This window comes from Salmo salar, chromosome 18 (genome assembly GCF_965601325.2).
Source record: "Salmo salar chromosome 18, fSalSal1, whole genome shotgun sequence".
Taxonomy (NCBI): domain Eukaryota; kingdom Metazoa; phylum Chordata; class Actinopteri; order Salmoniformes; family Salmonidae; genus Salmo; species Salmo salar.
In genome coordinates this window covers 32,503,224-32,530,459 of record NC_138308.1, presented here as the reverse complement: position 1 = coordinate 32,530,459, position 27,236 = coordinate 32,503,224, and the positions used below count along the sequence as shown (strand labels likewise).

Below are 27,236 nucleotides of genomic sequence, written 5' to 3'. Positions count from 1 at the left end.
GCTACTCGCTGTTAATTATCTATGCATAGTCACTTCACCCACCATGACTCGGTACCGGTGCCCCCTGTTTATAGCCACGTTATTGTTATTCTTTTTGTGTTACTTTTTATTTGAGTCTACTTGGTAAATATTTCCGTATGTCAGTATAGTGGAGGTGAGGATAGAGTCAAGCGCAGGACACCGAACTGAGTAAAATAACATGACTTTCTAGAGTAAATTAAAATCCACGCAGGGATAAACGATCTTGGCAATACACAACTAACACTTACAAGAAAACAATAACGCACAAAACATAATGAGAACCAGAGGGTTATAATCCAGTGGGAAAATAATCATAACGAGATGGGAACCAGGTGTGAACAATCAAGACATAACAAATAGTAAAAGAAACATGGATCGGTGGTAGCTAGAAAGCCGGTGACGATGACCGCCGCCCGAACAAGGAGAGGCACCAACTTCGGCGGAAGTCGTGACAGTTCCCCCCTCCTGACGCGCAGCTCCAGCAGTGCGACAACACCGGCATCGGGGACGACCCGGAGGACGAGGCGCAGGGCGATCTGGGCGGCGACGGTGAAATTCCTGCAGCAAGGAAGGGTCCAGTATGTCCTCCGCCGACACCCAGCATCTCTCCTCCGGACCATTCCCCTCCCAATCCACGAGGTACTGAAGACCCCTAGCCCGACGCCTGGAGTCCATGATGGTTCTCACAGTATACGCCGGGGCCCCCTCGATGTCCAGAGGGGCCGGGGGAACCTCCCGTACCTCAGATTGCTGGAGAGGACCAGCCACCACCGGCCTGAGGAGAGACACATGGAACGAGGGGTTAATACGATAATTAGGGGGAAGCTGTAACCTATAACATACCTCGTTCAGTCTCCTCAGGACTTTAAATGGCCCACAAACCACGGACCCAGCTTCCGGCAGGGCAGGTTTCGGGTCGAGAGCCAGACCCGGTCTCCCGGTACATATACCGGGGCCTCACTACGGTGGCGGTCGGCGCTCGCCTTCAGACGATAATGGCCCGTTGCAGGCTTACATGGGCAGCATTCCAGGTTTCCTCAGAGCGCCTATAACCAATCATGCACCGCAGGTACCTTGATCTGGCTCTGATGCCACGGTGCCAGAACCAGCTGATAACCTATTACACACTGAAATGGAGAGAGGTTAGTGGAGGAGTGGCGGAGGGAATTTTGGGCTATCTCTGCCCAGGGGATAAACACCGACCACACCCCCGGTTGGTCCTGGCAATTCGACCGCAGAAACCTACCCACTGGTTAACTCTCCACCTGCCCATTACTCTTGGGGTGAAAACCCAAAGTCAGGCTGACCGAGACCCCCAGACATTCCATGAACGCCCTCCAGACCCTTGATGTGAACTGGGGACCCCGATCAGACACTATATCCTCAGGCACCCCGTAGTGCCGGAAGACGTGTGTAAACAGGGCCTCCGCAGTCTGTAGGGCCGTAGGGAGACCAGGCAAAGGAATGAGACGGCAGGACTTAGAAAACCAATCCACAACTACCAGAATCGTGGTGTTTCCTTGTGACGGAGGAAGATCCGTCACGAAATCCACCGATAGATGTGACCATGGCCGTTGTGGAATGGGTAGGGGTTGTAATTTCCCTCTGGGCAGGTGTCTAGGTGCCTTACACTGAGCGCACACTGAGCGCACACCGAGCAGGAGGAAACATACACCCTCACGTCCTTAGCTAAAGTGGGCCACCAGTACTTCCCACTAAGACAGCGCACTGTCCGATCGATGCCAGGATGACCAGAGGAAGGTGACGTATGAGCCCAACAGATCAATCGATCACGAACATCAGACGGAACGTACTTATGTCCAACTGGGCACTGGGTGGGAGTGGGTTCCACACGAAACGCCCGTTCGATGTCCTAGTCAACCTCCCATACCACCAGTGCCACCAGGCAAGGAGCCGGAATTATGGGAGTGGGATCCATGGATCGTTCCTCTGTGTCATACATGCGAGACAGTGCGTCTGCCTTAGCGTTCTGGGAACCTGGTCAGTAGGATAGAGTAAACAAAACGGGTGAAAAACATGGCCCACCTTGCCTGGCGAGGATTCATTCCCCTCGCCGCCCGGATGTACTCCAGATTGCGGTGATCGGTCCAAATGAGAAAAGGGTGTTTGGCCCCCTCAAACCAATGCATCCACGCTTTCAGAGCTCCGACTACAGCCAACAGCTCCCGATCCCCCACATCATAGTTTATCTCCGCCGGGCTGAGCTTCTTCGAGAAGAAAGCACAGGGGTGGAGTTTAGGTGGCGTACCCGAGCGCTGAGACAGTACAGCTCCTATCCCAGCCTCGGACCGTCCACCTCTACTATGAACTGTAAGAAGGGATCAGGATGAGCCAACACCGGAACCGATGTAAACAGAGCCTTCAGTTGATTAAAGCCCTGTCCTCCACTGCAGTCGCACCGGTCCCCCCTTAAGCAGTGAGGTAATGGGAGCCGCTACCTGCCCAAAGCCCCGGATAAATCTCCGGTAGTAGTTGGCAAACCCTAAGAACCGCTGCACCTCCTTTACCGTGGTTGGAGTCGGCCAATTACGCACGGCTAAAATGAAGTCATTCTCCATCTCCACCTATGACAGACGATACCTTCGGAAGGAGACGGACTGTTGGAAGAACAAACATTTTTCAGCCTTCACTTACAGGTCATGCTCCAGCAGTCGACCAAGCACCTTGCGCACCATAGCCACATGCTCGGCGCGTGTAGCAGAGTATATTAGAATGTCATCTATATACACCACTATGCCCTGTCCGTACAGGTCCCTGAAAATCTAATCAACAAAGGATTGGAAAACGGATGGAGCATTCATCAACCCGTACGGCATGACAAGGTACTCATAGTGCCCAGATGTGGTACTAAATGCCGTCTTCCATTCATCCCCCTTCCGGATACGCACCAGGTTGTAAGCACTCCTGAGATTCAATTTGGTGAAGAAGCGCGCCCCATGCAATGACTCAGTCACACTGGCTATAAGAGGCAGAGGGTAACTGTACTTCACAGTGGTCTGATTTAAACCTCTACAGTCAATGCACGGGCGCAAACCTTCATCCTTCTTCTTCACAAAATAGAAACTCGAGGAGGCAGGTGAAATGGAAGGCTGAATGTATCCCTGTCCCAGAGATTCAGTGACATATGTTTCCATAGCCGCCATCTCCTCCTGTGACAGAGGATACACGTGACTCCTGGGAAGTGCAGCGTCTACCAAGAGATTTATCGCACAGTCCGCCCGTCGATGGGGTGGTAATTGAGTCGCCTTCTTTTTACAGAAGGCGAGAGCCAAATCGGCATATTCAGAGGGGATGTGCATGGTGGAGACCTGGTTTGGACTCTCCACCGTAGTTGCACCTATACACCTTCCTGAACACTGATGTGACCATCCTGTAAGAGCCTTCTGTTGCCACGAAATAGTGGGGTCATGATAAGCCAACCAGGGAAACTCCAATACCACTGGAAACACAGGAGAATCAATCAGGAAAAGACTCATTCTCTCCTCATAACCCCCCTGCGTTCTCATGCATAGTGGAACCGTGACCTCCCTAATCAGACCCGATCCTAAAGGACGACTATCTAAAGAATGTATAGGGAAGGGCACATCAACAGGAACAATAGGGATCCTGTTGATGTGAGCAAACACAATCAATAAAGTTCCCATCTGCGCCTGAATCTACTAGCGCCTTATGCTGAGAATTTGGGGAAAACTCAGGGAACTCTATAGATATATACATATGCGCAACAGGAAGCTCTGGGTGAGTTGGGTGCCTACTCACCTGGGATGATCCACCAGTACCCTGCCTGCTGCCTCGATTTCCTGGGTTACCTCTCCAGCACCGACCAACAGTGTGTCCTCTGTGGCCACAGGTAGTGCAGGAAATAGTTCCCCCTCCGGTCTCCCTTAGAGCAGCACCCCCGAGCTCCATAGGTGTAGAATCGGAGGTACTGGGGGACGGAATGGACGGACCCTGATCTGGACGTCTGCAGGTAGCCAACGGGTTATCCAGCCGGATGGATAAATCCACCAGCTGGTCGAGCGTAAGAGTGGTGTCCCTGCAGGCCAGCTCCCGACTGACGTCCTCTCGTAGACTACATCGGTAATGGTCGATCAGGGCCCTTTAATTCCATCCCGCGCTGGCAGCCAGGGTCCTAAAGTCCAGTGCGAACTCTTGTGCACTCCTCATGCCCTGTCTGAGATGGAATAAACGTTCACCCGCCACTCTCCCCTCAGGTGGATGATCGAAGACCGCCGGGAAGCGACGGGTGAAATCCTCATGGCGGACCAACGTAGCGTCTATACTCCCCCATTCCGCGTTGGCCCACTCAAGGGCTTTCCCAGACAGACAGGAGATGAGGGCGGACACGCTCTCTTATCCCGAGGGCACTGGGTGAACGGTCGACAGGTATAGTTCCATCTGGAGCAGGAAACCCTTGCACCCGGCAGCCGTTCCATCATAAGCCCCCGGAAGCGAGAGCCTAATCCCACTGGGTCCAATTGACGGAGAGTTGGGCAGCGGTAGGGGTCGTGGTGTTGGTTGAGGTGATGTGGATGAAGTTGTGGGAAAAAACCCTTTTTCCCAACGCTCCATGGTGAGCAGCACGCGATCCATGGCTGTGCCAAGATGTTGTAGCATTGTCGCGTGCTGCTGGACTTGTTCCTCTACTGGTACCGGAGGAACTGATGCGCCTGCTGACTCCATAATATGGTGCGTTATTCTGTCAGTTTCAGTATAGTGAAGGTGAGGATAGAGTCAAGCGCAGGACACCGAACTGAGTAAAATAACATAATTTACTCTAGAAAACTCATAAGTCAAAATCCACACAGGGATAAACAATCTTGACAATACACAACTAACACGACGAACAAGAAATCAATAACGCACAAAACATCATGAGAACCAGAGGGTTAAATAGGGAAAATAATCATAACGAGATGGGAACCAGGTGTGAACAATCAAGACATAACAAATGGAAAAAGAAACATGGATCGGTGGTAGCTAGAAAGCCGGTGACGATGACCGCCAAACGCCGCCGAACAAGGAGAGGCACCAACTTCGGCGGAAGTCGTGACACCTTAACTCTTCTTGAACTGCATTGTTGGTTAAGGGCTTGTAAGTAATAATTTCACGGTAAAGTCTACACTTGTCGTATTCGGCGCATGTGACAAATAAAGTTTGATTTGATTTTGATTTAAAAAAATTCTTAAAAAGATTGCATAAGGGCTTTAAGACTTGTCTTTACAATATCAATACATTTTGTATTCATCACCATCATCATATTTATTTTGTTACAGAACTTGTTCATTTAATTTACACTCTTGATCATGATTAGTTACCGGCGTTGGACATTTGACTAGATACATGAGAGAAATAAGATGAACATGTAAAAAACAAGAGACAAGGTGAAACGGTGGATGGAACATAACTAATATAACAGATAGTGTATGTGGTGATAATGAAAACAAACACAGCAGACTGTCTTCAGTAGTTTATTACACAAAAGGATAGAGGGGTCTTTCTGGGGTGGGTTAAGAGGTATGACAGAAGCATATTGGAGGCAGATAGATGTTGTGACACAGGAGAGGGGAGTGTTCTGTCCTTCCAGGAAAAGGACTCCACCAAGGTATTCCAGTCAGTCTCTGCTGTGCTTCCCTCTGCTGGAGAGGAAGTGAAACATTCAGTCACTGTCAAACCACTGTAATCTTATAGATAGACAATGGTAATGATAAGGTCCATTTCTCAAAAAGTGGTGATACAGGTTTAAGTGCAGAAAACTAAAAAGACTAAGATAGATTTGTGTGATTAAAGAGTGCTGTTTACTACCCATAGTAATGTGATGTTGTCTGTATCTTTGTTGAGAGATCAGCATCATTTGGTACAACAGACAGAGGAGACACCAACACTGATCTGTGTGGTCACCTGTAGAGCTAGTGAGCTGTAGACCACATTATCATCTGGTTCTGCTGACTACAGCGGAGGAACAGGGAGAGAGGTGAACAGGGACAGTTCTGTCAAATCAAATCTAATCAAAGCCAAATCAAATTGTATTAGTCACATGTGCCAAATACAACAGGTGTAGACCTTAAAGAGAAATATTACTTACAACCCCCAACCAACAATGCAGTTTAAAAAAAATGTATGGATAAGAATAAGATATAAAAGTAACAAGTAATTAAAGAGCAGCAGTAAAAGAACAATAGCTAGACTATATACGGGGGGGGGGGGGTACCGGTACAGAGTCAGTGTGTGGGTGCACCGGTTAGAGGGGCCTTTTGGACCTAGACTTGGCACTCCGGTACCGCTTGACGTAAGGTAGCAGAGAGAACAGTCTATGACTAGGGTGGCTGGAGTCTCTGACAATTTTTAGGGCCTTCTTCTGACACCGCCTGGTATAGAGGTCCTGGATGGCAGGGAGTTTGGCCCCAGTGATGTACTGGGCCATTCGCATTACCCTCTGTAGTGCCTTGCGGTCGGAGGCCGAGCAGTTGCTGTACCAGGCAGTGATGCAACCAGTCAGGATGCTCTCGATGGTGCAGCTGTAGAGCTTTTTGAGGATCTGAGGACCCATGCCAAATCTTTTCAGTCTCCTGAGGGGGAATAGGTTTTGTGGTGCCCTCTTCACGACTGTCTTGGTGTGCTTGGACAATGTTAGTTTGTTGGTGATGTGGACACCAAGGAACTTGAATCTCTCAATCTGCTCCACTGCAGCCCGTGGATGAGAATGGGGGAGTGCTCAGTCCTCATTTTTCCTTTAGTGCACAGTCATCTCCTTTGTCTTGATCACGTTGAGGGAGAGGTTGTTGTCCTAGCACCACACGGCCAGGTGTCTGACCTCCTCCCTGTAAGCTGTCTCGCCGTTGTCGGTGATCAGGCCTACAACTGTTGTGTCATCGGCAAACGTAATGATCATATTGGAGTCATGCCTGGCCGTGCAGTCATGCGTGAACAGGGAGTAAAAGAGGGGACAGAGCATGCACCCCTGAGGGGCCCCCGTGTTGAGGATCAGCGTGGCGGATGTGTTGTTACCTACCCTTACCACCTGGGGGCGGCCCGTCAGGAAGTCCAGGATTCAGTTGCAGAGGGAGATGTTTAGTCCCAGGGTCCTTAGCTTATTGATGAGCTTTGAGGGCACTATGGTGTTGAACGCTAAGCTGTAGTCAATGAATAGCATTCTCACATAGGTGTTCCTTTTGTCCAGGTGGGAAAGTGCAGTGTGGAGCACAATAGAGATTGCATCATATGTGGATTTGTTGGGGCGGTATGCAAATTGGAGTGGGTCAAGGGTTTCTGGGATAATGGTGTTGATGTGAGCCATGAGCAGCCTTTCAAAGCACTTCATGGCTACAGATGTGAGTGCTACGGGTTGGTAGTTGTTTAGGCAGGTTACCTTTAGTGTTCTTGGGCACAGGCACTATGGTGGTCTGCCTAAAACATGTTGGTATTACAGACTCGGACAGGGAGAGGTTAAAAATGTCAGTGAAGACACTTGCCAGTTGGTCAGCGCATGCTCTCAGTACACGTCCTGGTTATCCGTCTGGCCCTGCGGCCTTGTGAATGTCGACCTGTTTAAAGGTCTTACTCACATCGGCTGTGTCTCCAGAACAGCTGGTGCTCTAATGCATGTTTCAGTGTTATTTTCCTTGATGCGAGCATAGAAGTAGTTTACCTCGTCTGGTAGGCTCGTGTCACTGGGCAGCTCTCAGCTGTGTTTCCCTTTGTAGTCTGTGATGGTTTGCAAGTCCTGCCACATCTGACGAGCGTCAGAGCCGGGTAGTACGATTCGAACTTAGTCCTGTATTGACGCTTTGCCTGTTTGATGGTTCGTCGGAGGGCATAGCGGTATTTCTTATATGCTTCCGGGTTAGAGTCCCGCTCCTTGAAAGCGGCAGCTCTAGCCTTTAGCTCAGTGCGGGTGTTGCCTGTCATCCATGGCTTCTGGTTGGGGTATGTACGTACGGTCACTGTGGGGACGACGTCATCGATGCACTTATTGATGAAGCCAATGACTGATGTGGTGTACTCCTCAATGTCATCGGAGGAATCCAGGAACATATTCCAGTCTGTGCTAGCAAAACAGTCCTGTAGCTTAGCATCTGCTTCATCTGACCAATTTTTTATTGATCTAGTCACTGGTGCTTCCTGCTTAAAATTTTGCTCGTAAGCAGGAATCAGGAGGATAGAATTATGGTCAGATTTGCCAAATGGAGGACGAGGGAAAGCTTAGTGTGCGTCTCTGTGTGTGGAGAAAAGGTGGTCCATAGTTTTTTTCCCCTCTGGTTGCAAATTTAACATGCTGATAGAAATTTGGTAAAACAGATTTAAGTTTCCCTGCATTATAGTTCCCGGTTACTAGGAGCGCTGTTTTCTTGTTTGCTTATGGCGGAATACAGCTCATACAACGCCGTCTTAGTGACATCCTTTGACTGTGGTGGTATGTAAACAGCTACGATAAATACAGATGAAAACTCTCTAGGTAGGTAGTGTGGAATACAGTTTATCATGAGATACTCTACTTCAGGCGAGCAATAGCTCGAGACTTCCTTAGATATTGTGCACCAGCTGTTATTTACAAAAACACATAGTCCGCCACCCCTTGTTTTACCAGACGCTGCTGTTCTATCCTACCGGTGCATCGTATAACCAGCCAGCTGTATGTTGATAGTGTCGTCGTTCAGCCACGACTCCGTGAAGCATAAGATATTACAGTTTTGAATGTCCAGTTGGTAGTTCAATCTTCCGCGTAGGTCATCTATTTTATTGTCCAAAGATTGCACGTTTGCTATCAGAATGGATGGAAGTGTTTTTTTTTATTCGATTGACTGCGAATTCTCAGAAGGCAGCCCGCCCTCCAGCCCCTTTTTCTCTGCCTCCGAATTCACACAAATCATGGGGATCTGGGCCTGTTCCCGAGAAAGCAGTATATTGTTCGTGTCGGCCACGTCAGACTCATTAAAGGAAAAAAAGGATTCTGCCAGTCTGTGGTGAGTAATCGCAGTCCTGATATCCAGAAGTTATTTTCGGTCATAAGAGACGGTAGCGTCAACATTATGAACAAAATAGGTAAAAACAATAAGTTACAAACAACGCAAAAAAACACAAACGGTTGGGGGCACGTAAGACATCTGCCTTCTTCTCCAGCGCCTTCTTATGGAGTGTACACAATTAAAACACAGTTCTCAGTGAAATTAAAAGTGTAGACAGTTATAATTGTGATATGTAACATAAAGGTGATATATTAGCCCTACAGCTATAATGGTGACATAACCATGACTATATTAACACTGAGGAAACAATCACCTACTGTTGTTTCTGATAACATAATACTAGCTGTGGATAATCAGTAGAAGATCTTTACCTTGGTCTGTCCTTTTAGTTGGGCCTTGTGCTGGGGGATGACAGTGCTGTACTTGACATCATCATCAGCTTCAGGAAATGGATCCTGTTGGTAGAGAGAGACACAAATAACAAAAACGTGTTGTTATACTGTTATAGTGTACATTTACCTATTGCTTGTTCCAAGACCGAAAATGATACTGGAAATACAATTGTTTTCTAAAACAGATGCACATTTGCCAAGGCTATGACGTTTTATGAGTAACAGCCATAATGTTGTCTGAGAGCCGAGATGCTTGTAGCCATATGCTGACCTTCTCTGCTGTCCTGAACTGATCAGGCATCACAGTGCTGTACATCACATCATGGTGTCTCTCTGGGTTTAGGCTCTGAGAAATGGACAGCACAGAAGGGAAACACATGGCTACATGCATAGGAAGAGAGAGTACAGGAACTTCAGATACTCAGCTCACACTGCAGAGATGAGAGAGAGAACCACAGATCACAATGCAGAGATGGAGTGATTGGTTCTAGTCCAAGATCTCCACAGACCAAAACCAGGTTTATTCAGTTTGTACCTGCTGTGCTGTTTCTGGTGTGTGTCACTGCGCTGTATGTAATGTCCTGTTCATGGTCAGCAGACTGTAAAGAAATAAATAGCAAAGAGAAACAAGACTTGTCTATTTACCACCTAAACCACAGTTTGTTTCCACGGTAATCCTGGCAAGAGGAGCTAAACTCCTTTACCACATACATGAAAACAACAGATGTCATATCTCTCTCATGCATATTATAATGTGACACCACACATATGTTGCTCATTGGGTGTTTGTCAAGAAGGCACAGATTTGTATCAACACTAGTTTTCAAATAGACATGAGCTGTAATACTGTGATATGACAGGAAGCAGTCAGATTTATTTAGTGAACTGACAATTTCCTGTTCTGTCTTTTTAAAAGGGTGCTATAAGAGCTTGGGTTCAGTTAAAATATGGGACCTTTTATGTCAACTCATTGATAATCAACTGAAGAGGTAACGATGGAGTCAAATGGTAGATGATCCCAGATCAAGAACAGAAAAGCAGATGTTTGAAAAGAATAGAATAAAATAAGTTTACCCTATCCACCCCCACCCTCTTCGGAGGACAAATATCTTTTAGTTTTTTATACAGCTTTTCTGCTACATATACATAAATTTAACATACACGTTTTACATACATGGTACTTTTATATAAAGCAGTCACATAACAATAATACATTACCAAACATAAGCTCTTTAATCCCACCCCTCAGCCTCTCTCAGCCCATCCCACCTATCACTATAGAGCACCCTCGTTTGGTTTCCATGTGCCATATATTTTTCAATTGTGCTGTGATGTTTAACATAATCTTTTTACCTTTCTAATCGTATAGTATCCACAGATTGTGTGCTAAAGATGAAAACCTTTCCTACAAGTATTATTATATTATTTATTGACTGACTATGGCTTTCCAAGTCGCCCAACACTGCTATTCGTAAGGTTCATTTTAAGTACATGTTGTAATTTTATAACCATTACTGAAGCTGTGACCAGAAACAAGCTTCATAGGGGAATAGATTATCTATTGATTCTGTTTCATCGCAGCAAAATCTACAGAGCTGAGAATGTTGTACGCCCCATATATATAGCATTCTGTTGGTGGCAAGAATTTTATAAAATAATTTAAATTGAAATACTCTAAGTGTTTAATCAAGTGTTGTTTTTTGTACCAGTTCATAAACCATGTGCCATGTAATCGGTACATCGAAAATCTCTTCCCATTCATTTTTCAACCTGTATGGATCATTTAGGTTTTTAAACTTTTGATGCCAGCATGAATGAGATGAGGAAGTAATCAAGACGGCTAGCTTGATTAAGCCCCCTCCACGTATATCTCACTAGGTCAGGGTTTTCCAGCCTCATCTATCTATCTATCTATCCATCTATCCATCCATCCATCCATCCATCTATCTATCTATCTATCTATCTATCTATCTATCTATCTATCTATCTATCTATCTATCTATCTATCTATCTATCTATCTATCTATCTATCTATCTATCTATCTATCTATCTATCTATCCTAGTTTATAAGGAATCCATGATCTTCGTGATCTCCTTAAGTGTTTGAGGGTGATAGTTTGTAGAGTGATTTCCTTTACAATCCATAGAGGCATTTAAAACCATATTAAAGTCTCCCACCATATTAATAGATGTATTTGTTGCTAGTGAGCTGAATAGATCATTACATTTACATTCTAGCAGACACTCTTATCCAGAGCAACTTACAGTAGTGAATGCATACATTTCATACACTTTTTTTTCTCCCTACTGGTCCACTGTGGGAATCAAACCCACAACCCTGGCGTTGCAAACACCATGCTCTACCAACTGAACCACACGGGACTACTATTATATATATTTTCGAATATATACGTATTTGGCCCATATACATTAATTAGCCTTATCTGTTTTTTGTCCAATAGCATATTTAAAATAATCCATCAGTTTGTACAGTTTGCACAATCGAATCCAGTTCGAGTTGCTTTGCCCAAGACAAAAATAGATTTCTCCCTCCCAGTCCATTTTCCACCCAAACTCATCTATATTTGTAGAATGACTTTCCTGTAAACAATAGATATTATGTTCTTTCTAATTTAGCCATGTAAAAATGCATCTTCTTTTTTATGATCTGCTAAGCCTGTCACACCCTGATCTGTTTCACCTGTCTTTGTGATTGTCTGCACCCCCCTCGATATGTCGCCCATCTTCTCCATTATCCCCTGTGTATTTATACCTGTGTTCTCTGTCTGTTGCCAGTTCGTCTTGTTTGTCAAGTCAACCAGCAGTTTTTCTCAGCTCCTGCTTTTCCCAGTCACTCTTTTTCTCACCCTCCTGGTTTTGACCCTTGCCTGTCCTGACTCTGAGCCCACCTGCCTGGCCACGTTGCCTGCCCCTGACCCTGAGCCTGCCAGCCGACCTGTACCTTTGCCCCATCTCTGGATTATTGACCTCTACCTACCCTGACCCTGAGCCTGCCTGCCGTCAGGTACCGTTGCCATACCTCTGGTTTACTGACCCCTGCCTGCCTTGACCTGTCTATTGTCTGCCCTGTTGGATTATTAAACCATTGTTAATTTGGGTCTTACCTTCATACCTGTCCCGTGTGGCTCAGTTGGTAGAGCATGGTGTTTGCAACGCCAGGGTTGTGGGTTCGGGGGACAAGTACGGGGGGGGAAACATTTATGAAATGTATGCTTTCTCTACTGTAAGTCGCTCTGGATAAGAGCATCTGCTAAATGACTAAAATGTAAATGTAATACCTGATAAGGCCATTACAATTATAACTGGCTATACTTATTTCCACACTTACCATAATGATACCAACATTTCAATGTCCTTACCACAACCACTGAGTTGTTAGTTGTCTGGTCCTTGGGCTTATTGTTCTCTGGAATTAAATCAAATTTTATTTGTCACATGCGCAGAATACAACAGCTGTAGACCTTACCGTGAAATGTTTACTTACATGCCCTTAACCAACAATGCAGTTCAAGAAATAGCATTAATAAAATATTTACTAAATTAACTAGAGTAAAGTAAGTGTAATCAATCAAAAGGTAGCACAATAAATGTACATAACAATAACAAGGCTATATACAGGGGGTACAAGTACTGGGTCAATGTGCAGGGTACAGGTTAGTCGAGGTCATTTGTAAAGTGGCTGTGGATAGATAATAAACAGCGAGTAGTTGCAGTGTAAAAACAAAGGGGGGGGGTCAATGTAAATAGTCCCGGTGGCCATTTGATTAGTTTAGTTTTTCATCAATCTTATGGCTTGGGTGTAAAATCTGTTAAGGAGCCTTTTGGTCCTAGACCTTGTGCTCCGGAACCATTTGCAGTGTGGTAGCAGAGAGAACAGTCTATGACCTGGGTGACTGGAGTCTTTAAAAAAAATGTTTTAACCTTTATTTAACTAGGCAAGTCAGTTAAGAACAAATTCACATTTTCAATTACGGCCTTCCTCAGGCACTGAGTAGTATATAGGTCCTGGATGTCAGGAATGTTGGCCTCAATGATGTATTGAGACGTACGCACTACCCTCTGTAGCGCCTTATGGTCAGATGCCGAGCAGTTGTCATACCAGGCGGTGTAGTAATTGGTCCATGATAGTAGTTGGACCATGATTGTTTGTTGGTTATGTGGACACCAAGGTACTTGAATCTCTCGACCCACTCCACTTCAGTCCCATCGAGGTAAATGGGGGCCTGTTCGGCCCTCCTTTTACTGTAGTCCACGATCAGCTCCTTTGTTTGCTCACATTGAGAGAGCGGTTGTTGTACTGGCACCACACTGACAGGTCTCTGACCTCCTCCCTACAGGCTGTCTCATCATTGTCATCAGCAAATTTAATGATGGTGTGTGAGTAGTGCTTGGCCACGCAGTCATGGGTGAACAGGGAGTACAGGAGAGGACTAAGCACGCAACTCTGAGGTGCTCCAGTGTTGAAGATCAGAGAGGGAGGTGTTAAGTCTTAGGGTCCTTAGCTTTATCATGAGCTTTGTGGGCACTATTGTGTTGAACGCTGAGCTGTAGTCAATGATCAGCATTCTCACATAGGTGAGGGAGTTATCATTTACATCTGAGTTTGTTACAGTACAAAAATACCTCTGAATGGATTTCTTAATGACAATTCCTCCAAATATTTTCTGTCATTCAAGATAAATCACAGGCAAGCAATGAACTGTTGGTCATAATATCAATACATTTAGTAAATTGACTACTTACTATGCTTTCTCCACATCTTCCATGTTACTAGGATACCAGCTGTCACCACCACCAACATGCCCAGAGAGATGAGTAGGACTTTCACATCTATGGACCTGATGGATTATATATTAAACATTTAATTAAAAATACAATTAAAATGGATTATTATAAATTGATCGTTTGCTGTATGCACTTGTTATGTGCACTGTTATGGTAAATGGAACAATTATTTATCTGACCATGAAAATTAGGAGATTTTATGATTATCGTTGAGATTATTACTGTACAAATAACATTTTTTTTTAAAGGGTGCAACATGTCCTTGCAAATGAGTGAGAATAACACTATAATGCTGCTACTTCTCACAAGGCAACCACAGAGATGTTCTACCCAAGAGGAAGTGATAACAGTCTCATTTAGGGAGGGTGTTTGGTTAGCATTAACTGTTGTATTGTATGATGGAATTGTAATGTTTCTCTGTGTTCATATTATCTAACAATATGTGGGATAATACAGCTGAATGAGTGATAATAACCTCTGGTGGACTTCCTCCATGTTCCCCTCAGCTCCTTGACTTGTGTTGTCATTCTGAACAGGCTCAGCAGTTGGAGAGGCAGAGGGTTGTTGAGTGGTTGGATCTTGGGTTGCTGTGAGGTAAAACAACAATAGGATCAATGAAGTTCATGGTATACCAGGTAGTCAGGTTGTAAAGCAACATCACATTCATAGTTAATATTACAATTAGTTCCAGATGATACCAGTGGATAAAACAAAGTGAATCATATTGATCATAAAGTATGTGATTGATCTACTAACTTGAGGTCATCTTAGAGCTTCTCTGTGTTGCAGTTTGTTGACTGACAGTGATGTGAACAGGCATCTCTAGTTCTCCCACTCTACACCAATACCAGTCAATGTTCTCCATCTTCAGTCCACTCATAGTCACTGTTAAGACTTTTCTGTTGTTGGCATCACTAGTCCGCTTTAATGTGACTGATGTTCCATTTAAAGTCCCAGAATACCCCCTCACACAATCACCACCCATCCTGCACCACTTCATATCTCCAGTGTTACCATAGTAACAACTCCCTCATTCTGCTCCAGTCACTTCCTGTTGGTCCACATAGAGTTCTGGAGTACCTAACAACGGACAGTGACACTCCCTCCTTCTACTCCAGTCACTTCCTGTTGGTCCACATAGAGTTCTGGAGTACCTGAACACAGAGGTACAGACACCATAGAAAGAACTCAGCAGCAGACCTTTATTCTCCAAGTGCATTTACACATAGTGTTACTTGGTGATATGGTGCTTCTTGTGGTAGACAACGTTGAAGACACAATGCAGACAGCGGACTTCTACATATAGAAAACATAAAATATACGTATACCTACATTCCTCAGGTCAACTTGAACAATAATGGTAATACCAGTTACCAAACAAGGAACTTGTTACAAGGAAATGAAACGAGAACACCAGTTATGTAGTTTGTGAAAGCTGGCATTTTCTGAGTGTCTCATCATTACTGAGAACTACCTATTCTACTTTACTGAATTGTAAGAGTTGCAGTGATCTTACCTGGAGTGACAGATAGGTAGAACAATTGTATCATGCTATCTGTTCCTCCATTGATCTCCACAACACACCTGTAAGTATTAGAGTCCTCTGGCTCCAGATCAGTCATGATCACAGTGAAGACTTTCTGGGCGATGTCATCAGAGATTGAGGCCCTATCAGTGCTCTTAGGATGGTCAGTGCGTACTACAGAGGAGCAAATAGTCCAACCATACCCTTTACACCAGTATTTCACATGGTTTATGTAATACTGATCATAGCTACATGGGATGGTGATGGAGCCTCCTGTCTGCACAGACACATGGCTGACTGTGGACAAATCAACACAAAACACATTTAGTTTTGAATTCAATAGAATCTGCACTGCAGAAAACAAAATCCCATTGCTTATAAACTATAAAACAGCTTGTTAATGATTGAGATTTATTATACAGTGTTTACAGTAATTTGACCCACTGGACTTCAGACCTTCATAGAAACATGTTTCACATACCTGCTGAGACTCTGTAGAAGATGAGGAGGAGGAAGGAGAGATGGTTAGCCATGTGAGGGTTTCAGTCTGCCTGTAATATTAAATGGTACCTGAGCATAAATGTGTGTCAAGGACCAAGGCACTTCCGAATGTTTATAGACTTCACTCTCTGTAACTCTCTTCCTGCTTCTGTTTGTGTGTACATGCCCCCCTCAGTGGCAGACAGCAACTATTGCATAAAATTGACTAATTTAACCCCATAATCATAGTCACTAAAATATATTTCAGCTTTCTCTAAGGGTTTTGGGACCAAGAGTCACTGCTATCCTCATACTACTCTCTTCTGGAACATAAGGTCACTAATGATTACGAAGATTTGATAATTGGGCAACATGCACCATATTTCCATTGGCAAAATTCTATATTTCACTATACAAGAAAATATATGATAAATGTCCTGCATATGCTAAAGCCTGTTAAGGATAGGGGGCAGTATTTTCACGTTCGGATGAAAAGCGTTCCCAGAGTAAACTGCCTGCTACTCGGGCCCAGAGGCAATTATTTGCATATTATTAGTCGATTTGGATAGAAAACACTCTGAAGTTTCTAAAACTGTTTGAATTATGTCTGTGAGTATAACAGAACTCATATGGCAGGCAAAACCCTGAGAAAAATCCAACCAGGATGTGGGAAATCTGAGGGTTGTAGTTTTTAAGTGATTGCCTAGCCAAACTATAGTGTCTGTGGGGTCATTTTGCACTTCCTAAGGCTTCCACTAGATGTCAACAGTCTTTGGAACCTTGTTTCATGCTTCTACTGTTACTGGGGAGAGAATAAGAGACCATTCAATCAGTGGACTGCCTGAAGACAATGAGTTGTTTACTGCGCAGGCACACAGGTGCGCAGTTCCTTCTTTTTCCTCTGTAATGAATACAATATTGTCCAGTTGGAATATTATCGAATATTTATGATAAAAAGACCCTAAGGATTGACTGTAAACATCGTTTGACATGTTTCTACGAACAGTAATGGAATATTTTGACTTTTCATCTCTGGTTTTGCGCTCGCGCATTTTGCCTTTGGATAGTGATCTGAATGCGCAAACAAAAGGAGGTATTTGGACATAAATATGGAGTTTATCAAACAAAACAAACATTTCTTGTGGAAGTGGGAGTCCTGGGAGTGCATTCCGACAAAGATCAGCAAAGGTAAGTGAAGATTTATAATACTATTTCGGAGTTTTGTTGACTCCAGAACTTGGCAGGTAACTGTATAGCTTGCTTTGATGGCTGAGCTCTGTACTCAGAATATTGAACAATGTGCTTTCGTCGTAAAGCTATTTTGAAATCTGACACAGCGGTTGCATTAAAGAGAAGTGTATCTATAAATCTTTCAATAACTGTTATAAAGTTTATCAACGTTTATGATGAGTATTTTTGTAAATTGATGTGCTCATTCACCGGATGTTTTGGAGGCAATACATTTTCTGAACATCACGCGCCAATGTAAAATGGGGTTTTTGGATATAAATATGAACTTTATCGAACAAAACATACATGTATTGTGTAACACTGAGTCCTGGGAGTGTCATCTGATGAAGATCGTCAAAGGTTAGTGATTCATTTCAGCTGTATTTCTGGTTTTTGTGATGCCTCTCCTTGCATGGAAAATGGCTGTGTGGTTTTTCTTGTCGTTGATGTCCTAACTTAATCTAATGTTATGCCTTCGCCGTAAAGCCTTTTTGAAATCGGACAATGTGGTTGGATTAACGAGAAGTTTATCTTTAAAATGGTGTAAAATAGTTGATTGTTTGAGAAAATTGAATTATGAGATGTTTGTTGTTTTGTATTTCACGCCCTGCTATTCCGTTGGCTGTTGGCGAGGGGTTCCGCTAGCGGAACGTCTGTCCATAACAGGCTAAACATTTATAGATTTGAGGGGTCATGTGCTACAGAGATGTAGTGATGGGTACTAGACCAAGACCTCCCCAGACTCTCACTTTAAACCAGGTTCATAGTTCAGGGTCCTCCGAACCACAATCCAGTCTGATGTGGTTTTACGTTCAACAAGAACTCTCTCTGTCTCTCTCCCCCTTCTACACAGGAAATGAACCCTGGTCATGTACAGCTCATAACCATAGATGTCCTCCAAGTGAAGGGGTTAAAGTTAGCTCAGGAAGCTGCATTACCAGAATGCTGCAAGTTTCAGCCAAACTCATTCCATGACGTCATGTTAAATGCTGAGCAATACGTTCTGTTATTGGCTCCAACACAGCAAACTACTCCAGATACATCAGAATTGAACTCTCAAACTCACAGACCACAGAGCTCACATTATGTTGTGACAAATTATCTTGAGAATAATAAAATGTCTTTGAAAATGTTTATTACAGTTTTTTTTAATTGCTTTGGTACTATTTTCACACATGTGGTAACATTTGACAACTTTTAGTACAAAACAGATCCTCAAAAAGGACACACAAAATCACTCAGTAACTTTTTCCACCAAACCTAATCAGTATTTAATCTATAAACACCTTTCATATAAAGTAATTGCCTTTCACAATGCAATGCTTTCAATACTTTTCATATGATTCTCTTCTCGCTTGTTTAAATACATTTGACCATCACATAATCCAACGGTGCTTAATGGTTAATCACTTAACTGTTTGGTAAACATATATATTTTAATCTGGTTGGTCTACTACATATGGATTTTGAGAAATACAGAAATAAAATACGTGTTTGTATAATATAAACATCTAAATGACATGTATGATACATAAAGCCAAGAGTGTGCAAAACTGTCCTCAAGTTAAAGGGTGGCTACATTGAAGAATCTAACATCTAAAATATAGTTTGATTTGTTTAACACTTTTTTGGTTACTAAATGATTCCATATGTGTTATTTCATAGTTTTGACATCTTCACTATTATTCTACAATGTAGAAAATAGTAAAAATAAAGAAAAACTCTTGAATGAGTAGGTGTTGTAAAACCTTTGACCGGTAGTGTATGGAAATAAGGTAAACCTGTTTTTGCTTTGTCATAATGGGGTAGTGTGTGTAGATTGATTAGGTTTGTTTGTATTTAATACATTTTAGAATAAGTCTGTAACAAAATGTGGAAAAAGGGAAGAGGGTGAATATTTTCCGAATGCACTGTACATTCTATTGTTGGCTCCAACACAGCAAACTATTTATGATAAATCAATTTCACACTCAAACTCGCAGAGCACAACATCTAGTGACAAATTATCTTGAGAACAATAAAATGTCTTTAAAATGTTTTATTGGCAAAGCATTTATATATTCCATTAAAGCTGGAGAAGGTAAAGACAGACTAGTACTCCAAGGCTCTGATTCAACAAGTAGAGGATTTGTTATAGAAAACCAGACAACCAAATATCAACTATGAAACAACCCAAGAACTCAGGATTAATAAATGAACCAAAAATATTTAAATGTAACCTTGTTTTGTGTGTGTGTGTGTGTGTGTGTGTGTGTGTGTGTGTGTGTGTGTGTGTGTGTGTGTGTGTGTGTGTGTGTGTGTGTGTGTGTGTGTGTGTGTGTGTGTGTGTGTGTGTGTGTGTGTGTGTGTGTGTGTGGTTTGGTTTTACTATCCTTGTGGGCTAAACAAGGACCATTTAGACAAGTCAAAAATCTAAATCAATTCAAATCAATTGTATTGGTCACATACACGTGTTCAGCAGATGTTATTGCGGGTGTAGTGAAATGCTTGTGCTTCTAGCTCTGACAGTGCAGTAATATCAAACAAGTAATATCTAACAGTTTCACAACATATTCCCAAAATACACGTAAAACTAAGTAATGAATGGATTAAGAATATATATACACATATGTCAGAGTGACATTGGACTAAGATACAGTGACATAGTACAGAATACAGTATATACATATGAGATGGGTGATGCACCATTTGAACAAGTTGGGACATTTTGCCCGGCCCCACAAGCAAAAAGTATATTTTAGGCTAAGGGGTTAGGTTTAGGGTTATGGTTACAATTAGGGTTAGGGGAAATAGGATTTTGAATTGGCATACATTTTTTTGTACGAACAAAGATTGTAAAACATACGTGTGTGTGTGTTTTATCCTGAAGAAAGCTGAACATTTTTGTATACATGCCCCCCTCAGTGGCAGATAGGAACCATTGCATTATGTAGACTAGTTCAACCCCAAAATCATAGTCACTACAATGTATTTCAGCTTACAGCTTTCTCCAAGGGCTCTTTGGCACCAAGAGTCACTATTATCCTGTTACCCTCTGCTGGAAAATAGGTCACTAATGATTACAAAAAGAAATGTATAGAATTGAGGGGACATGAGCTACGGAGATGGAGTGTTGACTGCCTTCCACTTAGAGATCAACCCTGGTCATAGATGCAGCTCAAAACCACAGATGTCCTCCAACCTAAACTGTTAAAGTTAGCTCAGGAAGCTGCTGTACCACAAGGCTGCAGGTTTCTGGTAAACTAACTCCTACTATGACATCTTGTTAATCACTTGTTGTCTCCAACACAGCAAATAACTTCGATACATTAGAATTTCAGATTTTCTTTCACAGAATTTCACAGAATTTGGTGACAGATGATCTTGAGAACATTAAAACATGTTTATTAGCAAATCATTTAAATATTCCATTAAAGCTGGAGAAGGTGAAGCAGATAAAGACATATACCGCAATGAAAAATGTGCAAATGCTAAATAAATCTAGTTTCTACTCATCCTGTTTTACCTCAGAGTCGGGTTGCCCTGAACTTCACCACAGCAATGACGTTGCACAGGATGAAGAGCACTGCATTAACAGTTTTTGGAAGGTAGAAGAGTATTCTCTCCCATCTGTAGAAAAACAACACAATTCATTAATCCAGCAACTGAAATTTAAATAAATGACCTTTTTGCTTATTGAGTACCGGTTAAAGAGGTGGTAGTGTACACTTACCCCTGGGCTGCATGGTGTGTGTTGTTGACTGGGGCCTGAGAGGTGGAAGAGGAGACTGCAGGATCTACAGTTGTGGGTGAGGTCAGGCAAATGTCTTGAATGGTCTTCTTTTCTGTCAAGGTGCAACAGTTTCCATATGTAATTTATTAGTGTTGAAGTGACACAATTTCAGCGTGATATATCAATGTTTTAAATTAACAAAATGACTTCAGTTGGATTCTGTGAATTTGAAAGACTCATTCCACTATTTTTGGTTATAACTGGTCTCTCATTACTTACTAATGATGGTGTCAGTCTGTGTTGTGGTCAGTTGATTAACAGTGGAGATGATGATGGTGGAAGAGGGGGTAGGGGTGGTGGTGGAGGCAGGTGTGGTACTCTGTGTTGTGGTCAGTTGATTGACAGTGATATGAACAGGCATTTGGAGTTCTCCTCTGGAACACCAGTACCAGCCAGTATCTCCCATATTCAATCCATTCAGAGTCACTGTTAAAATGTGTCTGTTGTTGTGATCAATGATCTGCTGTGATGTCACTGATGTTCCATCTAAAATCCCTGAATATCTCCCCACCAAGGGGACATAGTAGATACCCATCTTACACCACAACCACTTCTTAACCACAGTGTTACTATAGTAACAACGGACAGTGACACTCCCTCCTTCAACTCCAGTCACCTCCTGTTGGTCCACATAGAGTTCTGGTGTACCTGAACACAGAGGTACAGTCACAAATTCACCAAGGGAGAAGAAAAGCATGTCATATCATAGGCAATGATGTACACTGAGTGCACAAAACATTAAGATCACCTGCTCTTTCTATGACATAGACTGACCAGGTGAATCCAGGTGAAAGATACAATCCTTTATTGATGTCACTTGTTAAATCCACTTCAATCAGTGTAGATGAAGAAGCGGAGACAAGGATTATTAAGCCTTGAGACAGCTGAGACATGGATTGTGTATGGGCAAGACAAAAGCTGTTGTGCTTTTGAACACAGTATGGTAGTAGGTGCCAGGTGCACCGGTTTGAGTGTGTCAAGAACTGCAATGCTGCTGGATTTTCACACTCAACAGTTTTCCGTGTGTATCAAGAATGGTCCACCACCCAAAGGTTATCCAGCCAACTTGACACAACTGTGGAAAGCATTTGAGTCAACATGGGCCAGCATCTCTGTGGAATGCTTTCGACCCCTTGTATTGTCCATGCCCTGACGAATTGAGGCTGATCTGAGGACAAACGGGGGAGCAACTCAATATTAGGAAGGTGTCCCTAATGTTTTGTGCACTCACTGTATACAAACACTAGATTGCTGAAGCCATGTATTGGCCAATGAGAGGCTTTGAAGCACCTGTCTGCCATATTGGTACTCCTCAGAAGGAGCGGTCTTCCACAGGAATGATGGGAATTGCACAGTATTTCAACTTAATGTCTCAAAGATAATTAATACAAGTATACACTCCAGGTATTGTTTAACATTTCCTGTTGAGTAATAAAATCCCACATACACTTAAGGGTAAAAAATATGTTTTGAGCAAAATAGTGTTTTTAGTGTCAATGAGTTGGTCTGATGGGAATCCGTGAGGTCATCGACCTTACCCTTGTGGGAACAATAGAGGAACGATAGACAACAAAAGAGGAAAGGTCCATCCCCCACTTGTGCCATGTCATGAGGATACATGGACCACATATTGAAATGTGATAAATGAGGTGAAAAGGTGACTACTTCAATCAATTACTTCAAATAATTATATATATATATATATATATATATATATATATATATATATATATATATATATATATATATTTACCCATTTATAGATATATATATATATACCCATTTATTCTTGAAAATATAGCCTATAAATGCCTCATGCACTTAGTTCTATGGTTGTACCCCATCAGAACCCAAAATATACAGTTGAAGTTGGAAGTTTACATACACCTTAGCCAAACACATTTATACTCAGTTTTTCACAATTGCTGACATTTAATCCAGTAAAAATTCCCTGTCTTAGGTCAGTTAGGATCACCACTTTATTTTAAGAATGTGAAATGTCAGGATAATAGTAGAGAGAATGATTTATTTCAGATTTATTTCTTTCATCACATTCCCAGTGGGTCAGAAGTTTACATACACTCAATTAGGAGTTGGAAGCATTGCCTTTAAATTGTTTAACCTTCCCACAATAAGTTGGGTGAATTTCTGCCCATCCCTCCTGACAGAGCTGGTGTAACTGAGTCAGGTTTGTAGGCCTCCTTGCTCGCACACGCTTTTTCAGTTCTGCCCACAAAATCTCTATAGGATTGATGGGCTTTGTGATGGCCACTCCAATATCTTGACTTTGTTGTCCTTAAGCCATTTTTCCACAACTATGGAAGTATGCTTGGGGTCATTGTCCATTTGGAAGACCCATTTGCCACCAAGCTTTAACTTCCTGACTGATGTCTTGAGATGTTGCTTCAATATATCCACATAATTTTCCATCCTCATGAAGCCATCTATTTTGTGAATGGCACCAGTCCCTCCTGCAGCAAAGCACCCCCACAATAATGATGCTTCCACCCCCGTGCTTCACGGTTGGGATGGTGTTCTTCAGCTTGCAAGCCTCCCCCTTTATCCTCCAAACATAACGATGGTCGTTATGGCCAAACGGTTCTATTTCTGTTTCATCAGACTAGAGGACATTTCTCCAAAAAATACGATCTTTGTCCCCATGTGTAATTGCAAACCATAGTCTGGCTTTTTTATGGTAATTTAGGAGCAGAGGCTTCTACCTTGCTGAGTGGCCTTTCAGGTTATGTCGATATAGGACTTGTTTTACTGTGGAAATAGATACTTTTGTACCTGTTTCTTCCAGCATCTTCACAAGGTCCTTTGCTGTTGTTCTGGGATTGATTTTCACTTTTCGCACCAAAGTACGTTCATCTCTTGGAGACAGAAGCGTCTCCTTTCTGAGCGGTATGACGGCTGCGTGGTCCCATGATGTTTATACTTGCGTTCTATTGTTTGTACAGATGAACGTGGTGCCTTCAGGCATTTGGAAATTGCTCCCAAGGAAGAATCAGATTTGTGGAGGTCTACAATTTTTTTTCTGAGGTCTTGGCTGATTTCTTTTGATTTTCCCATGATGTCAAGCAAAAAGTCACTGAGTTTGAAGGTAGGCCTAGAAATACATCCACAGGTACACCTCCAATTGACTCATATGATGTCAATTAGCCTATCTGAAGTTTCTAAACCATGACATAATTTTCTGGAATTTTCCAAGCTGTTTAAAGGCACAGTCAATTTAGTGTATGTAAACTTCTGCCCCACTGGAATTGTGATACAGTGAGTTATAAGTGAAATAATCTGTCTGTAAAGAATTGTTGGAGAAAATTACTTGTGTCATGCACAAAGTAGATATCCTAACCGACTTGCCAAAACTATAGTTTGTTAACAAGAATTTTGTTGAGTGGTCGAAAACGAGTTTTAATGACTTAAGTGTATGTAAACTTCCGACTTCAACTGTAAGCTTGTTTTTCTCCAATGTTTGTAAACATTGTAAATGTAAACAAACACTGTATAGCCTCAAAACATGCTTAAAACTATCATTTTAATATCTTGGATGGTCACTCCATAGCTCTGTCCATGAGTTTGAGTGGTTACATTTATCCAGGCTCATCCCTCATTATCTGTTCTTGGTAGAGAGCTTTGGAGATCTCTTTCTTATTGGTCTTTAAGCAAAAAGGCACGAGGGGGTGTGGTATATGGCCATTATACCACGGCTGAGGGATGTTCTTACGCAGTGCCTGGCTACAGGGGCTTGTGGTATATTTGCCATATACCAAACCCCTGAGGTGCCTTATTTACTATTAAAAATTGTTCACCAACGTAATTAGTGCAGTAAAAATAAATGTTTTGTCATACCCGTGGTAAACGGTATGATATACCACAACTGTCAGCCAATCAGCATTCAGGGCTCGAACCAACCAGTTTATATTAACTAATTTATGCATGGTGATGTCCCATGGAATGCCACAACTCCATCCCACCAAAACAGGCTGACATTTCAGGCGGTCTTTTCAAACAGCTCAACACTAAAAGGGCATTATCATCATTTTCACAATTTCACATTATTATTCCAACCTCATGTTGTAGGAAATACAGTGTATATAAAATGTTGATCTTCTGTCCTGAACTGATCAGGCATCACAGTGCTGTATGTCACATCATGGTGGATCTCTGGGTTTGGGAACTATTTTTTGTTGTTGCGTTAGGCATATGAAAGTGACAATACTGTGACTTAACAAAAACATTAACTTTGAATTCATTATGCATGGCTTATGAATATGTTATGACGTCCTTATGTAGGCACCCTTCAAAATAAAGTGTTTCTGTTCTCCACAGTGTAACAATGTATACCTACAATGTAAACCCATTCCATATTTATATTGTGACTGCCTGTATGTATAACCATGTAAATACATTGTATTTAGAGCCTTAAAACAGTCTTCCCCAAATCAATAGCTACATAGCTGTGTCATACTGAACAAATAAACCAAAGGATGATAGCATGTGACCTGCAATTATTACTATAGTGTATAAAAGACAAGACCATGTCATACACTCTAAGTCAGCTCTCTATGATGATCAAACACAGTGTGATTGAGGAGAGGTAAGGGGAGCTAACCTGTGGTGACTGACAGGTGCAAGTATGTATTTTGATCTCGTCCTGCAGTCTCCACAGCACACCAGTAATACCCAGAGTCCTCTGGCTGCAGATCAGTCATGTTAACAGAGAAGATTCTTCGGGTGACATCATCAGAGATTGACACCGTCCCAGATAGCTTTGGTTGGTCCGTGCGTACAAGAGCAGAACAAGAATTCCAGTAATCTCCTTGACACCAGTATTTGACATATTGTATGTATCTCTGATCATAGCGACATGGGATGGTGATGTAGTTTCCTGTCTTCACAGACACCTTACTCACTGTTGAAACACCGTACGCCCCTACCTGAGTACCTGCAGACACAGCAACAGAAAACACTTTTAGACTCCTTTCGGTCAACTGATAAGGTTGTCTACCAATTACCCATTCAGGACACCAGTAGGAGTGAGTAGTGCACAACATGGCTGGTATGGCAGGGATGAGTGTGGGCTCAATATATAGGCTAGCCAATATTTTGTCTTCAGGGTTTCAGCATAGCCAGTGCCTGACTTCAAGCAGCAGTGCACAGAAACATGAGACTTCATCAATTGATAAAAATATTTTACCAGTACCTGAGAGTCTGGAGAAGATGACGAGGAGGAGGGAGAGATGAGGAGCCATGTGTGGTTTGTGTTTCTGTGTGGTACAAACTGTACACAAATGTATGTGTCAAGGGCCGAGGCACCGACGACAATGATTGGTATAAACATCACTGTCTGTACCCCTCTTTCTGCTTCTGTTTAAGTGAACATGCCCCTGATTGGCTGGTAACAATATATTCTGTGGATCAGTCAATGCAATTGATATGATTTGATTTATTCAACTAAATTAATTTAAATTCTTTATTTAATGTACTTACTGTATGTATTTACTTGATGTATTTCCCCCCCAATAAAGTTAGACCAATATCTCCACAGACCAGACCTAAAATCAGCTTCAAAGTAAACTAATGATTAGACCTACCACAATCCAGTCTATGTGATTTTAAGGTGGTTAGACAAAATCCAGATATGAAGCCTCTCTGTCTTAAAAGACTAAAAAGGAATAGAAAAAGAAACAATAAACGTTGTCTGTGTCGAGGAAATAAACCCTGGTCATAGACGCATCTCAAAACCACATTGTCCTGTAAGGTAGCTCATCAGCAGTAGCTCAGGAAGCTGCTGTACCACAAGACTACAGGTTTCAGGTTAACTCATTACATTACATGTTGATAAAAGACAGCTTAGCTAAACTGTAGGGTTGGTTGACCCTGCAGTACTAGAGCGGAGGCAGCGGCTGGTGTGGAGTTACTATTGCTTTATTTTACAAAAAGTTTGTGGATGCTCATTTCTCTTGGTCGCTAATTAATGAGCCCCCCCTAAATAAATCAATATATCAATCAATATATT

The 27,236-nt window shown here is 42.6% G+C and overlaps 2 protein-coding genes across 2 annotated transcripts; both read right to left on the bottom strand.

The window, feature by feature from the left end:
* Nucleotides 1-5,530: 5,530 nt before the first annotated feature.
* LOC106577259 (polymeric immunoglobulin receptor-like) lies at nt 5,531-16,265 on the bottom strand. The gene is made up of 9 exons (XM_082964498.1): nt 16,210-16,265; nt 15,724-16,025; nt 15,296-15,361; nt 14,964-15,236; nt 14,683-14,794; nt 14,166-14,260; nt 12,788-12,828; nt 9,380-9,463; nt 5,531-5,991 (listed from the first exon to the last, which is right to left on the bottom strand). The coding sequence occupies exons 1-9, from the start codon at nt 16,263-16,265 to the stop codon at nt 5,893-5,895; spliced, it is 1,128 nt and encodes a 375-aa protein (XP_082820624.1). The 3' UTR covers nt 5,531-5,892.
* A 3,079-nt stretch (nt 16,266-19,344) lies between these two features.
* On the bottom strand, nt 19,345-26,972 carry LOC106577255 (polymeric immunoglobulin receptor). The gene is made up of 6 exons (XM_045701035.2): nt 26,812-26,972; nt 26,421-26,498; nt 25,830-26,162; nt 21,434-21,862; nt 21,155-21,266; nt 19,345-21,051 (listed from the first exon to the last, which is right to left on the bottom strand). The coding sequence occupies exons 2-6, from the start codon at nt 26,467-26,469 to the stop codon at nt 20,949-20,951; spliced, it is 1,026 nt and encodes a 341-aa protein (XP_045556991.1). The 5' UTR covers nt 26,470-26,498; nt 26,812-26,972; the 3' UTR covers nt 19,345-20,948.
* Nucleotides 26,973-27,236: the final 264 nt, after the last annotated feature.